At 16.5% G+C, this 16,972-nt stretch overlaps 1 protein-coding gene across 1 annotated transcript; it reads right to left on the reverse strand.

Moving 5' to 3' along the window:
* Positions 1-99: 99 nt before the first annotated feature.
* EST (exported serine/threonine protein kinase, putative) lies at positions 100-7,347 on the reverse strand (the record flags this gene model as incomplete). The annotated part of the gene is made up of 1 exon (XM_028680110.1): positions 100-7,347. The coding sequence occupies one exon, from the start codon at positions 7,345-7,347 to the stop codon at positions 100-102; it is 7,248 nt and encodes a 2,415-aa protein (XP_028531639.1).
* Positions 7,348-16,972: the final 9,625 nt, after the last annotated feature.

Below are 16,972 nucleotides of genomic sequence, written 5' to 3' on the forward strand. Positions count from 1 at the left end.
TATTATTAAATAAAAAGTAAAACATCAAAAAAATATATATGGAAATATTCTATAGTTTGGTAAAATTTTTTTTTTTTTATATATTTAATTAATGATAAATTAGACAATTTTTTTTTTAAATAATTTTAAAAGATACTGTTTTCTTATTATTAACTGTTTTCCTATTATATGTGAAATATAAGGAGTACATAAAAAATCATTGGAACAACTTAAAAGCTTTTTAATTTTTAATATATTTTTTAAAATAATATCTTCAGAACACCAAAAAATAATTTCTTTTCTTCTTAAAATATTTGATTCTCTTAAACAAATAAGTTTTATATAATCAGGAATATTAGGATGATTCAAATAAATATGTAATGGCCCTATATACCAAGCATGTATAATTTTATATGGAAATGAATAATAATAAATTGGTTTAAAAAAGAAATTAATTAAATTTTTATTTTTAACTGTTTTTTCATCACATATTGGAAGACATAAGTGTTCAAATGGTAAATGTATATTCATAAATATATCTAATTTTTTGAACTCATTATAAATAGAATATTCATTTAAAAAATAATATATATTGTTACATATATTGCTTGGATATAAAATTTTATTTTTTTTATGTTTTTCATTTATTATATTTCTGTTATTAAATGTAATATTTAAAATATTATTTTCTAAATTTTCAATTTTTCTTAAAATATTTTTATAATCTAAACAATCACTCATGTTATCGCAAAAATCACATTTATTTTTCATATTTCCAATAATGGTGTCATATAAAAATGATATAAAATTATTTGTATAATTATTGTGTATTTCATTTGACATAAATTTATTTGTCTTTAATTCATTTTCCTTTTTTCTTTTATTACTGTGGTTATCTAATTGCGTAAGAGGGTTTCCCTCTCTTATTTTATCTATGTGTTTTAACTGATATTTTCTATTATCAGAATTATCAATGTCTATTTCTGATTCCTCATGTAATAGTTTATATAAATATCTCTTTTCTTTTTTCTCTTGCAAATAATTTCTTAATATTATATCACAAAATTCTTTTTTGTCAAATAATTCATTATACTCATTAGTATTTTCAAATTTTATATTTTTTATTTTTTCATTAGATGCGGAAAAAAAGTCATGACCAATAATTTCACAAGCTAATAACCTTTCATAAGGTACATAGTTCAAAAGATCAGTTAACAAATTCCAATAATCATCACTATAATTTAGAGGAAATTCAAATTTATTAAAACATTTTTTAATATTTTTTTTTCTATTGGTAAAGTTATCATGGCATATATCCTTTAAAATAACAGCTAAATACTTATTTGTTAATCTACTATGCCAGTATTCTTTGTTTCCATTCATATATTCTTTTTGTATGTTCATTTTAAATTCTTGTAAATATTTTTCCTTTTCTTTCTTACTTCTAAATTTAAATATTCCCGAACCAAGGTTTTTTATAGTTAATTCTATTTTTAAAAAAGATTGAACCTCATAATTGTAATTATAAGATATATTGTTATTAATTATTAAAAATAATAACAATAGTGTTTTATCTATATTACTCTCATTCATAATATTTTTATTCATTTTGTAATATTTTATAAATTCACTTTTTATAGTTACAACTTTGTCATTTTTTAAATATTCTTTATATTTTAACATAAATAATTTGTAATGTTTTGTAAATAACTCTAAGTTTTCTAAATTATTGTCTCCATTTGTTTTATCCTTATCAGAAATATCTTTCAATGTACTTTTGTTTTCTCTTTCTTTATTAGTATCATTTATATTTAATAATTCAGTTCCTCTATTTTTTTTATTCTCATCATTAGGAAAATCTTTATTTAAAAGTTCATTTTCCACTACACCCTTTATTTCTTCACCAATAGAATAATTTTTACTTATAATATTATTATCTATAATTTTTTCTTTTTGTTTATTTATATAATTATTATTTAAATTATTAATGTTCACATTTTCTTTTTCGTTTGCTCTTTTTTCATTTTTGTTAATATCTTTTTTAATTTTTTCATTTTCTATTTCTTTGTTGTCCCATTCTAAAATTGCAATATCATAATAATTCATTATATATTTTAAATAAAATATTTCGTCATCATCTGAAATATTTAAATCATTTAAAATAATATTATTTAAGTTTATATTTTTTCCTTTTCCTATAGTATTATTACTATCTTCATTTGATTTTTCTGATATCATATATTCATATGAACTTATACCACATTTTCCGAGATCAGCTAAAATTATTCCTAAAGACCAACTATCACATCTTACATCGAAAGGCAAATATTCAGTCGAATTATTATTATTATTATTATTATTATTACTGCTTTTTTCATTTAAATTATTTTTTTCATTTGAATTAACCTGTTCACTGTTTTTATTTTTTATGTTCATGACATTAGATAATAAATTAATTTTTTTGGAAGAATCCTTATTATCTAATATACTTTTTTCTTCTTTATTATTATTATTATTATTATTATTCAATTTTTCATCTCTATCATCATTTAAAAAATGAAAATTTGATGATGAGTTTATATTTAATATATTAAAATTATTTACAGAATTTTTAATAGAAACTAAGGGTTTTTGTAACTCCTGAAATCTACTTTCTATATTACCAAAATTCTGTTCGTAGAAATAAATTAATTTATTATATTTTGACTGTCTAAAATTTCCTTTATGATCGTAGCATAATCCTTCAGGTGCCATTGTATAAACTGTTCCTTGAAAATATGAGGATAACTGGTTTTTGAATTGATATTTCCATTGATTTAACAAAGTTTTATATACGTTTAGATAATTTTTAGAATTTTCTAAATAGAAAGTGGCATATTCCATTGCAGAACAACCAAAATCAGATATACATAAATGCCACCTCATAGGGTTATATAAATTATATACATCAGTATAAACTAATATATTTTGTAATTTAATATCAGTTACACGTATTATATTAGATTGATAACATGTTTGTATAAAACTAATGCCATTCACTATTTGAAAAAATAAAAATTTGCATTCTGATTCTGTTAAACCACAATTATAAACTTTTATATTATCATATATGTGATCAAATTTAGGATATTTTATCTCAACTATACTATTATTTAATTTCATTTTAATTTTTTTTAATTTTTCATAACATAAACCTATACAAGTGTTATCATTTTCATTTCTGTAGCATTTATATTTTCTTCCAAATATGATATGCATTAATTTTAATATTTTATTAACCTTTTTTCTTTTTTCAAATTCTTTTTTCCTATGATATATTAAATTTTGTAATAATTTTCTTAAATCTCCATTAGCACAATGCATTAATATTTCATAATTTTGTTTTTCTTTTAAATTTCCAATTTTTGTACTTAATGGTTTTATAACGTTACTATTAAAATGACATAATAACTCTTGTTCTCTTAAAAATTGAAACTCATTACCTTTTCTACTAACATCTATTTCTTTTATAGCCAACTCAAAATATCTTTTATTATAACAACAAAGACAATTATCTACTTTTTTACTTGCTAATAAAACATTTTCAAAATTACTTAAGTCTCTCTTTTTGTCATTAACATGTTTAGTACTATTTTTGAAAATTTCTTTTATATCTTTTTTATCATGAAGGGAATTTCTTTCATCTTTATTAAACTCTGAATTCACTTTTATAGAATTAGATTCTAAAAACAAATTAATAAATTCTCTACTATTTATTTTATCAATATAAAATTTGAGATGCTCTCTGTTTAAATCAATATTATATAAAACCTTTCTAACACTACCATACGAGCCTTTTCCAACAAAGTTATCTATATAACTAATAGAACCTAAATTAGACCAAAACTTTTTTTTTTTATTATTTATTATATCATTATTTCCATCTGTTGAAGAATATAAATCTCTAGTCAAGTCTTTAATACTGTTTTTTTTATCATAATTACAAAATAAGTTACTATTAATATTTTCATCAATCACTGATTTAGTAATTTGATAATTATCTTTATCATTCATGCCCTTTTCTTTTTCGACAAATACTTTCCTTTTTATATCATTTATTTTATTTAAATTACTATTCATATTATTTTCACCATTCAAACTATTTGTTACATATTTTGGATTATTTAAGTTACATTTATTCTTTCTAATATTCAAACTATTATTTAAATCACATTTATTATCACCATTATTGAAAAATTTCTCCGTATGATATTTATTATTACTTTCATTTATTTTCAATTCTTCTTTTTCTAATATTTCTTCTTTTGTATCATACATATCATTTAGGTCTGAACAATAATTTTCATTTTCATTATTTTTGTTTTTATTCTCTTTTATTAATGTTTCACTTTCTTTTGTTATCTTTTCATTTTTTTTTATTATTATTTCATTTTCATTATTTTTATATTCATTATCTTCAATTATTTTATTACTTTCCTTATTTTCATATTCATTTTTTTCAACCATCACTTTATTTTCATTATCTTTAAATTCATGTATTTCATATATTATTTTATTTTCAGTATTTGTACATTCATTTTCTTTCATCATTGCATAATTTTCCTTATTAATATATGTTTCCTCTTTATACATTATTTTATTTTCATTATTTTTATATTTATTTTCTTTATTTTCTCCGATTATTTTATTTAAAGATTCATTGTCTTTAACTTTCATATCTATATAATTTCCTTTATTAAAATTTTTTATTTTAAGTTTTTTTTTTTTTTTTTCAAATGTTATATTATTTAATTCTTCTTTTTCTTTTATTTTTTCATTATAATTTTCTTCCAACTTATCAAATTCACTTTTTTCTTTTGCAGTTTTTTCACTATTTTGTTTGTTTTTCATTTTTCCATTTTTTCTCTTTTCCTCTATATTATCAAAATTTTTATTTTCCTTTCTAATATTATATATTTTTCCCTCTCTCTCATATTTTTCATCCACTATAACTTTTTCCTTTATATGCTCACAATCTTTTATTACATTTGCTGCATTTTCTTTATTATTAATATAATCAGTATTGTTTTTTTTTTTTATTTTACTTTTTTTTTTCTCTTCTATATTTTTAAAATTTTCTTTTTCATCTTTTTTTCTTTCATTATATTTATTACTTTTCCCTGAACATTCTTTTTCATACACTGTTTCATTATTTATATTATTCATAACTTTTGTATCATGCAATTTTTCATAGTATTTATTTTTTTTTATTTTTTTTTCACTTTTACTAAGTAACTCTATTTTTTCATCTTTTATGTTATCTTTTATTTCACTGCTATCTTTAAATTTTCGTTTTTTTTCATTTATATCATTATTTTTCTCTTCTAATATATTGTAATGTTTTTCTAAATGACTTGCTTCCATGTTACTTTTGACCTTTTTATTTCCTATACTAACATTTTTGAACATGATATTTTTATTCACAAGAAAATCATATTTTGATAATGATTTGTTATTAATATCCTCATTTATAAATTTACTTTTATTTTTTTCATTTTTTTCTAAATCGGTTTTTTTTGCACTTGATCTTAATCTATCTTTTATAGTATCTCTTCTAACTATGTTTGCAATGTTAACATCTTTTAAGTGCTTTATATTTATTTGTCTTTTACTAGGTAAATTTTCATTTCTTGTGTCTATCACTGTATTTTCAAAATTAATTATTTTTCTTAAAACATTACTGTTTCGTCTACTTACTACTATATGCTTTTCATTACCAACTGTTGAACTTATTTTCATTCCTTCACGAATATTTTGATGTGATTCATTAAATGAATCAAAATTTTTTACTTTAATATTTAAAGTTTTGTTGTCATTTGTTAAGTCTCTTTTGTTTTTATTTTTTTTTATCATATTATTTTCCTTTTCTTTTTTTAAGTATTTTTTTTTATTTATGTCAGAAATTTCCTTTATGTAATCATTATTATCTTCATCTTCGTCTTTATCCTCATCTTCATCATAATTCTTTTTTTTTGGATTTCCATTTTTATCTTCTATATTTTTTAAAATAATTTCATTTTTATGTTTTTTTTTTTGAATATTAAAATTGTTATTTATTAAATGTACTTTCTTTCTTTTTGTTTTTTCCTCTTCATATTTTTCATTTCTTTCTATTTTTGTTTTTTTCTCTTTATCCTTTTCTTCTATATCCTTCTCTTTTCTTTTTCTTTTTTCCTTTTTTTCATCTTCAATATTTAAGTTTTCTTCATTTAATACTTTTTCTTTATCATTACAAAAAACGGAAGATTCAGAAAAAATTAATTGATTAGATTTTTCTTTTATTATGTTAGAATCATTATAATTTATAGCATGTATTTTTAAAAAGTTAGAATTTAAACACTTACTATTATTAGAGGAAATATAACTATTAGAATCAATATTATTTGAGATAATATTATAAGAAACAGGAGTGTTTAAAAAATTTATATTTTTCAAATTTACATTTGAATAATTGGATAAATCAGATTCTTGAAAATTTATTGGATTTAATTCACTAAAATTAAAATCTTTGACTTTTAAGGAATTTACATTTCCTGTCGATGTGAAATCAAACATATTTGAATTATATTTTATGTTACAAGAGTTAATCGGATTATAATTCATTACATTTATGCTAGGTGTTGTCCTATTACTATTAAATACGTTGGAATTAGCATTACTAGAATTAGATGTATTAGAAAAATTCAAATTACTATTTATAACATTAACAGAACTCAAGTTAAATTTTAAGTAATCATTTTTGTATGGGCTCGAGTTATTTGAATAATTTTTTTGATTTTCTGATATACTAGTATTTAAAATATTTGTGTTATATATACAATTATTAGAATTATAATAATCAGAATATTTCATTACATTAAAGTATTGAGAATTCATTTTTTGTAGATTATTATCTGTTGTATTTGACTTTATAACAAGAGGATTATTCTCATTATAAACTTTATTAAAATTAAAAATATTATTAGAGTTCAGTGTATTCGAATCTAAATATGCAATATTATTTTGTCTCAAGCTATTATAGTTATTTATTTTTTTTTGATAATTTATAATATTATTATTTAAGTCACATATATTTATATTATTTGAATTTATTTCATTAGAAATGTTAATATCATGATTTTGTCTTAATGTCTGATTATCATAATTCCATTTTGAATTATCTGTATTTGTAAACTTTATATTATTATTTTTTGTTTTATCATAATTTTCTACATCCGAATTATTTAGATATAAATCATTTCTTGTTTCTAAAAAATCTATTCCATTAAAATTTGAGCAAGATATATTTGAATTTTGCATTTTTAATTTATTACTTAAATCTTTATCCATTTTTTTTTTTCATGTCATTATTTAAACAACGTTTGTAATAAATTCAAGTAAAAAATAAACTTTTATATATATATAATAATAATAATTATATAAAAAATATATTATATATAGAAGCTTTTGATTCACACGATACACTCATAGTGTAATTAAAGCCCTTTTAAAATTTGTTTCATAAATTTCTTTAATATTATTTAATACTTTTTGCATTTATATTTTATCTTACCTTTTTTCTTTTCTTTTCCTTTATCTTTATTTTTAATATAGATATTACTTTCATGCAATAAGTTCTTTATTTGTTTAAAGCATATGTATTCTTAATTTAAAGGGTAATTATATATTAAAAAATTTTAAAAAAAATTGAAAATTTTCATATTTAATATTTTCATAACAACATACAAAATTAAAACGGATATGAAACACAAACATAATTCATTTATTACGATTCTCTAATAAATATCTAAAATAATTTTATTTTTTTTATTCATGTATATATATAATATATTTATATTTTTTTTTTTGACAAAAATTGTTCACATATATGTGTATGTATATATCAAACTTGAGCATATAATATAAATAACAAATTAAATTATTTAAAAACAATTCCATAGAATATAAATATTATAAAAAATATATTTAAAAAATAATTCATTTTATTATATCTTAATACATTTTTTTGTTTTGAAGCATTTTTTTTTTCGTATTATTGAAAAAAAGTAATTTATGTTTCATTTTTATTATTCTTTATTAAAAAACTCGTCTTTAATTTTGCACATTTAAATATAAAATTTTTTTTCATATTTTTTAAAATATTCAATATACAAAACATAAAAATTTTTAAAGATTTAAGAATTTTTTTTAACCTAAAATTAAACTTTAAACAAAAAAAATTTCCATTCCCAAAAAAAAAAAAAAAATGAAATGAAAGTATTTAAAAATGTATGATTCATATGATTACAAAAATTTAGAGTATTATAAAAATTTTAGTTTTCAATTATGTAATAACAATATGCAAAGATTATTTATTTGCAAATTTAGAAAAACTTAATTTTTTTTTATTTTGAGACATTTTAGCATACACATTTTTTTAAAATTAATAATTTTCAGGACAATAACTTTTTTTTTTTTGCGTGTGTATAATTGATTTCAATTAATCTTCCTTCTATTTAATTTGCTTAAAATAATAAAATAAACTTTTAGAAATATACCGTATTTATTATATATATATATTATTCTTTTTTTAATTTTTTTAGAAACGATGATATATACAAAATCCACTTTTTTTTTCTTTAATATTAAAAAGTATTTCATTAAAGTCACTTAAAATTTCCCTTAATTTTTTTTTTTTTTTTGCTTAACATATTTCGTATTTTAAGTTTCACTTAGTAAAATTTTATGGAATTAGAATTTATATACCTACGTTTGAATAAATACAATAAAAATTTTATGCATTTCTACATATATAAATTTCTCTTTAATATAAAATTTTTAATATCTTTATAGGAATAATAGCAAAAAAATAAAACTTAAAGTTTATAAAATCTAGTGATCTCCTGCAATAGTTTATGCTTTTAATATTGACGTTACATTTAAATGAAATTTATATATAATAATTAGTCAATTATAATAAATGTTATTTTTATATAAATTTTGTAAAAATTATAATCAACTTACAAGAAAAAACTTAGATAATGAATATACTTATATGATATATTATTTCATATTTTAGGACTTTTTTTTTATTTCATTATAAGCGCTTTAATATTTTTTTTTAAAATAGAAAATAATATTTATAACAAACGAAATTGGTTGCGTTTTAAGAAAATTTCATTTTTATTCATTTCATTTTTATTTTTTTTATTTATTGATAAAATATATATATGAAATAATGTAACGTTAAAAATTAAAAAATGTACTTTATTGCAGTAAAATGGAAATTAATTTAATATTTTTGTGACTTATATATCTTTTTATCTTTTCTTTATTGGATTGCTGTTTTTTGCAAAATTTATCTTTATAACAAAAAAATAAAAATAATGTCACAAAAAGTTTAAATGTGAAATTTTTTTATTTAAATAAAAAAGATAATATTAAAAATTCAATCATTTTATGTTTGTATGAGTTTAATGATAAAATTAATATATGAATCTTGAATTATGTAAAATAAACTTATCACATATTTGCGGATACACAAAAATTACTTTTTTTTTAATTTTTTAGGTTTAACAAATAATTTGCTTAAAGGAATTCAGTTTATAATTATCAAATATTTTACCTAAATATTAAGTAGAATATATAAAAACGAAAAATAAAATTCGTACTAGAGTTATACAATTTGAATTTTAAATAAATGTATTTTATGAACAAATTTTATATCGTTTATCATAATATGTTTTCATAATTTGTATTTATTTTTTTAATCATTTAAAGAACGAATTATTTACAAGTTCTTATTCTTCATGTGATTTTTATCATTACAATCCTTTCTAAGAAGTATTAAGTAATTTTTGAAAGAAATTAATATATAAAATTAAAATACTTATGTTTTTTCACTATGTCAGATTATAAAGAAAAATATATATTTTTTATAACTAAAAGGAATCATTTAGTTAGTACATTGATACTTAATTTGCTAATTTTTATTTGAAATTATTTCTATGTCATTTCATTTAAAATATGTTAATTATATATTCAATAGTGTAGCTAATTTACATAATTTATCAATTATATAAAAAATTATGTTAAACAAAATTACATTTAGATATTAAATTTATATTGAATACCTATTTTGCATAAGCAAAAAGTAGTATACTTAAAAATAAACCCAGAAGATTCTTCTAACATCATGCACTTCATGGATTAGTATTCATGAATAGTTATGAAATTTTTAATTTGTGAACCTTCATTTTAAAGTTTAATATATTTAAAAAAAATTTCATGAATAAATAAATATATATTGAAAAGTTTCTGTATATTAAAATACGTACTGTATTATATTAAAACATATTTATTAAAAATTTCTTTTTTATATTATCTTAGGGAAAAAAAGAGAGCGCAAATTCCTAAATTTATTAAAAGATGAAAAAAAATTATAGTTTCAAGAAAAAGAAAAAAAGAAACTAAGAAAACATGTAAAACTTTCATTTATCTACGTAAAAATTAATTAGGCAACTACACTATTTGTTATAAGACAAAAACTTCAAGTAATTTTATACTTAAAAGTTTACATGATTGTTTTTAAATGAATATTCATTTAGATATTTTACTTCATTTTTATATATTTAAAAATAAAAATATGGATATACAATTCATTTTACAAAAATCATGTAATTCTTTAATTCTATATTTCAAAAAAATTAAATAAAAAATTAGTTCTTATAGTTTCTTTATGCATAAAGAAAATTATCAAAATTTTATAATCTTAAAATTTACAATAAGTACTTTTAATTAAAAATCCTAATTTTTCAATGTATAAATTCTAAGTAAATAAAAATAATTAAATTGTCTTATCATTAATAGTAATGCTATGTTTATCTGAAGATATTTTAAGGATTTTATTTTCTATAATTTAGTTTATGGTAGTTTAATAGAAACATAATATGATAGACTAGTAATAGATAATAGAAAATATATTGAACTAAAAAATATTGTACTAACTGAAGTGAATAATTCATTGGAAAAATTATAAATTATTTTATATTTCTTTTTCTTTTTTTTGCTATAATTTTATTTTTTGATAATTTTTTTTTGTTAAAAGGCAAAAGTAAAATAGATATATAAAGTAAAAATTTCCTTTTATACCACCACAAAAAAAGTAAATAAAAATCTAAGAAAATTATCAAGGAAATAAGTTAAATAAATTTAGATAAATAACTACTTACAAAAAAAATTTAGAACATTATAAATAGAATGTATTAAAAAATAGTTTACCAGAATTAAAAAATACTAAAGTTCATAAATACTATAGTATATATATTTGAATGATATAAGTCTACTTTTGTAAGAATGTTTAATATAAAACTTTAAAACATTTCGATTTCTATCCTCTAAAATTTCAAAAATTTCCTAAAATGAAGTGACAAAGATATAAAAACTAATATTCACTTTCATAAAAGGAAATCTTTTAGAATAGAAAAAAGTAAAAATACAAAAAATAATTCTAAAAAATAATTAAAAAAGAAATTTTCTTCTAATTCTTGTATTTAATTTAATTTATTCTATCATTTTGAATTTTGTCTAATCTTTTTACTTTTAAATATATAAAACTTTTCAAGTATAATACATTATTTTTTAACTTTATTTTTAAGAATTATAACAATAAAAGTTCAACATATTTATAATAATTTTTAATTCTTATAACTTTATATATTTTACTTTTTTTTTATGTAATTAAAAAAAAAAGAATGAGGATAAAGTATATTTTTAAAAAAAACTAAAATTATCTTAATAGTGAAAAAAATAATTATCGTTTAACTTAATGCTTTTTTAAATAATGTTTCTAAGTTAAGAGTTATTTCTAACTTAATAATTTTCTAACTCTAAAACAATGTCAATCTTTTAATATTACTAAACTTATTTTTTTTTTATAATGATAAAATAATCAAAAAAATAACAACTCCCTTATAAAAATTAAACTTCAATAAATAATTTTTAGAAATGTAAATTGTTCATAATACATCCAGAGAAGTAATATTATCTGAGAAAAAAATTATTTTAAAACAATTTATATTTTGTTCAACATTTTTATTTTTTATTTTCCACAGTATTAATACAGCTTTAATAATGCTGTCTAATTTTTCTAGCGAACGACTCCAATAATTATTTTTTTATTATATTGAATCCTATTATTTCTTTATAAAAATAGATGAGTTTCATAATTTTCTTTTAAAATAAAATTATTCTGAAAATCATAAATTTTAGGAATGTTTTATATTTTATAATCACGTTTATATGTATACCCTTTTCCATTTACTTTAACGAAAAATAATCTCAAAATTTTGTTAAAATATTTTATTTTTTAATTTAAAATTTATTTGAGATGTATGATGACAATGAAATAATTATACATTTTTATTTAGTAACCGAAATTATGTGTTTTATTTTTAAAAAGTAATAAGTTTTGAATTCATCTCTTGAAAAATTTTCTAATTTCAGAGTGTTTATAAATATGTAAAACTCTTTAATTTTTTTTTATTAAATTTGTAATAGTTGTATTTTGTATTTTTTTTAAATAAAATACAAAATCAAAGTAGTCTATGAATTATTTAAGATATATATAATATAATGTATGTCGATACATAAATAATAGTTCATTTCTTAAATAATAAGAGAAAAAAAATTGTGACATTTAGTATATTTTATTCATTGTACATATTTAACTTATACATTTTAGTAACCTAGATTTTTTAGGGAGATATAAAAACGTCTATATATATGAATGTTTTAAAGTAAAGAAATAAGTAAAAGGAAAATAAAAATAACCAGAAAAAATTGACATAAAAAGGGAAAAACACTAAATTTTAATTAAATGTTTTACTTGTAAAATTTACATGTATTTTTGACTTAAATATCTCTAAAACATTTGTGAATTTCTTAAATTTATAGATAATCTTTATAGTAATTATTTTTGAAAAACTTTGATATTAAGCTCATTTATAAAATATTTATATATGCATCTTTATTTTCCAGATTTACTCATTTAAAGGAACCTATATTAATCTTTATATTAAAAAAAAAGTTATATTTTTCTACTTTTAGTAACAAGTATTGAAAAAATAAAAAATCAAAGTATTTACAAACTAAATTTTTTTCTTAAATTTTTTATTTAGTATTTTTAGTATTGTTAAATGATGATAATTTTGCATAAAAGAACTGTGTTTATTTAGTGTTTCTGAATAATGGAAATCTGAATTTTAAAATAATTTTGTCGTAAATTTTCTTTAGAATATCAAATATTTATCTCTTAATATATTTTGCATAATGATCGCTACTCCAGAGTAAAAAATTAGAAAACTGTCAATAAAAGTGAAATAATTAAAAAACACTCTTGCTTTTGTGGATACTCTTGTTAAATGTCTTTATTTTTTATTTATTGTCTCTTTTTAAACTATATTTTTTAGTTCTACGATGTTGTTAAAAGAAAACGCCTTCGGGACGTTTTATGAAGATACATAATAAAAATTAGTATTAAAAAGTAGACTTAAATTTCAATTTAATATCTTTTTTACATAAAAGAGGAAACGTTTTCCTGAAATTAATATGAAATTAAATTTATAGAATGAGTTTTTAATTTTAAATGAAGGTATAAAAAAAATATAATTGTTTATCCCTTTTTTGATAGTTACACTAGAAGAATTATTTTAAAATACTTAAAATTTTTTTATATACTAATTATTTAAGGAATATTCAATCTCACTATTTATTAATATATTGCATATGAAAAAAAAATAAAGATTAAGACATTTTGATTTAATAAAAGCACATATATCAATTCATGTGAATTTTTAGATTAATCTCAATTTTGTCTTTTTTAAATTTTGCAATATATTTTTAAATGAAATTACATTTTTACATATGATGTTATTATATTTCTGATTTTTATATTACAAAAGGATAAGTATTACTAAATTTATATTTTTTACGTGCTTTAAGTATTCACTCTTGGATTTTAGGATTTAAAATAGGTCTATATTTAAAGTGGATAAATATTATATATTTGGAGTTATAGTATACCAATTTTTTGTAATAATTTCACATATTTTTAAAATATTCTTGTTTAAAACATGATTAAGTATTCAAATGATGTGTATATTCATGATATAATACTTTTTTTCTCTAAAAAAATGAAGCCTTTCGTTATTAAAAAAGCTATTTTTCATCATTATAATTTTATTTTTGTACAAATTTAGTGAGTAGGTGTTTATGTTATTTAAAATTGTCCCACTTTGCTAAATGAATTTTTTCTTTTCTTAAATATATAAATAAATAATTTAACATATAAAGAATGCTAGTTCATGGCATCAAATCGTCTTAATATATATTTTTGAAAATATTGTCATCAAAAAATTTGAGGGAAATTCAAATTGTTGTCCACTTTTTTTTTTTAGATTAATAAATAAAAAAAGTGAGTTTAAAAAATGACGATAAAGAGTAAAAATTATATTGAGAAATAATAATTTAATATTTAATTATACCAAAAAAAACTATCTAATATCAAAGTTTTCATATTTCTTAAAATAAAAAATAGGTAAAATATTTTATAAATTTCTAATATACATTTTTTTCAATAATCATTTTTGCTATTTTACAAATCATAAAAGACAAAATATAAATATAAAAAATTTTAACAATATTTTATCGTTAAATAAATGGAATAGATATAAAAAAGAACATCTTATAACATGCAAATTTGCAACTGTTCTCTCTTAAAAATTTTTTTTTCACTTTTATTTGTATGTATCAAGTATTGAGAATACTTCTAATTCAACACTTATTTAATAATTTTATTAATTATTTGTTTCATTTATATTTTCTCTTTAGATATTGCAAGGTTTCTAAAATTATTTTTTAAAAATAAACATTCTAATGGATGTTATCAAATATTTTTCTATTAATATAATTTTTTAAGCTAATTAAAATTAAACAATTTTATGTTCTTAGCAAAAAAAAAAAAAAAAACGTTCCACAATAAAGATGAATATTTAATAAACATTTTAGCTTAAGTAATATTTAATATATTATATATATAATAAAATATATTAAAAAAATTATTATATTATTTTGTTATTCATTATTATCTTTTGATTAATAATTTTTTAATTAATTTATTACATATAAAAGACAACTAATTTTACCTTAAAATTTATTATTTAATTTTAATTTAATTTTAATATATTTTATAATTTATTTTATTTTAATATAATTTAATATAATATAATTTAATTTAATTTTAATTTAATATATTTAATTTTAATTTTAATATAATTTAATTTTAAATATAATTTAATTTAATTTAATTTTAATATAATTTAATTTTAAATATAATTTAATTTAATTTAATTTTAATATAATTTAATTTTAATTTAATATATTTAAATTATTAATTATTTTTATTTTTTTAAAAAAAAAAATTATTATATACTTATATAATTTATTTAAATATCTTAAATTATTATGTTTTCATTTAATTTTAATACTATGCTTATTTATTTATATACTAGAACATTTTAGTTGCGTTAATTAATTCAAATTTAATAATTTAAAAATTAGTCTTTAATTTTTTAATCTTTTAAGGTTCAATAATGCTGAACATAAATTTACACAACATATTTTTCAATAAATTAAGTATTATATATTTTTTATTTAATTATATCACTTTATTAATTAAATTATTTATCCATTTTATTTTATATATTGATTGGTTAATCACTTATTATATTAAAATGTAAATGTTTTAGTTAATTGTTATAATTAAAATTAACTAATAACTACATATTTTTGTTAATTTAAATATATGTATATTTAAGAATCATTTATTGATGTTATATTTATTTAATTATATTTAATTTAGTTATTTATTAATTTTATTATTGTTTGTGTTTAATTATTTTTAAAAATATTATTTATAAATATAGTTATTTATTTTTTTATTTTTAACATAAATTATTTTTAATTATAATTTAAATTAATTTTGTTATATATATATAATACTATTTATTCAAATTACCATTTATATATTACTTATTTAATTAATATATATATTTATTTAATTATATATATATATATTATTTTTTAGTTATTGTATTTATTTATTTAATTTCTGTATATTAATTATATTTAAAATTATTATATATATTTATTTAATTTTTTATTTATATATTAAATATATATTTATTTAATTTTTTATTTATATATTAAATATATTTTTAATAATTTTTTATATTAATTATATTTTAATTATTTTTAATATATATTTAATTATTTTTAATATATTAATTATATATTTTAATTATTTTTAATATATATTTAATTATTTATTATATTTTAATTATTTTTAATATATATTTAATTATTTATTATATATTAATTATATTTTAATTATTTTTAATATCTATATTTAATTATTTATTATATATTAATTGTTTTTTAATTAATATTTGTATTTATTTAATTATTTATTATATATTAATTGTTTTTTGATTAATATTCATATTATTTAATTATTTATTTATATATTAAATATGTTTTTAATTTAATTTTATATTTTTTATAATTATTTATTTATTTATTTATATACTAATTGTTTTTTTTAATATTTATATTTCTATAATTATTTATAATATAATAATTTTTTTTTTATTTAGCTCATATATCTATTTATATATTATTAATTTATTCATTTAAATATTTATTTTTATTTAATTATAACTTATTCTTATTTATTTATTTTATCAGTATTAATATTTAATTTTTAATTATCTAAATTAATTACATACAATTACGTATATGTTGTTGCTCAATAAAAATTTCATTTGTATTTACATTTTAATAATTATTTTATTTTAATTATAATTTTCAATAATAAATAATTATATTTATTTTTTTTTTTTCTTTATATTGTTTATAC

Source organism: Plasmodium relictum, assembly GCF_900005765.1.
Source record: "Plasmodium relictum strain SGS1 genome assembly, chromosome: 3".
Lineage (NCBI taxonomy): Eukaryota > Apicomplexa > Aconoidasida > Haemosporida > Plasmodiidae > Plasmodium > Plasmodium relictum.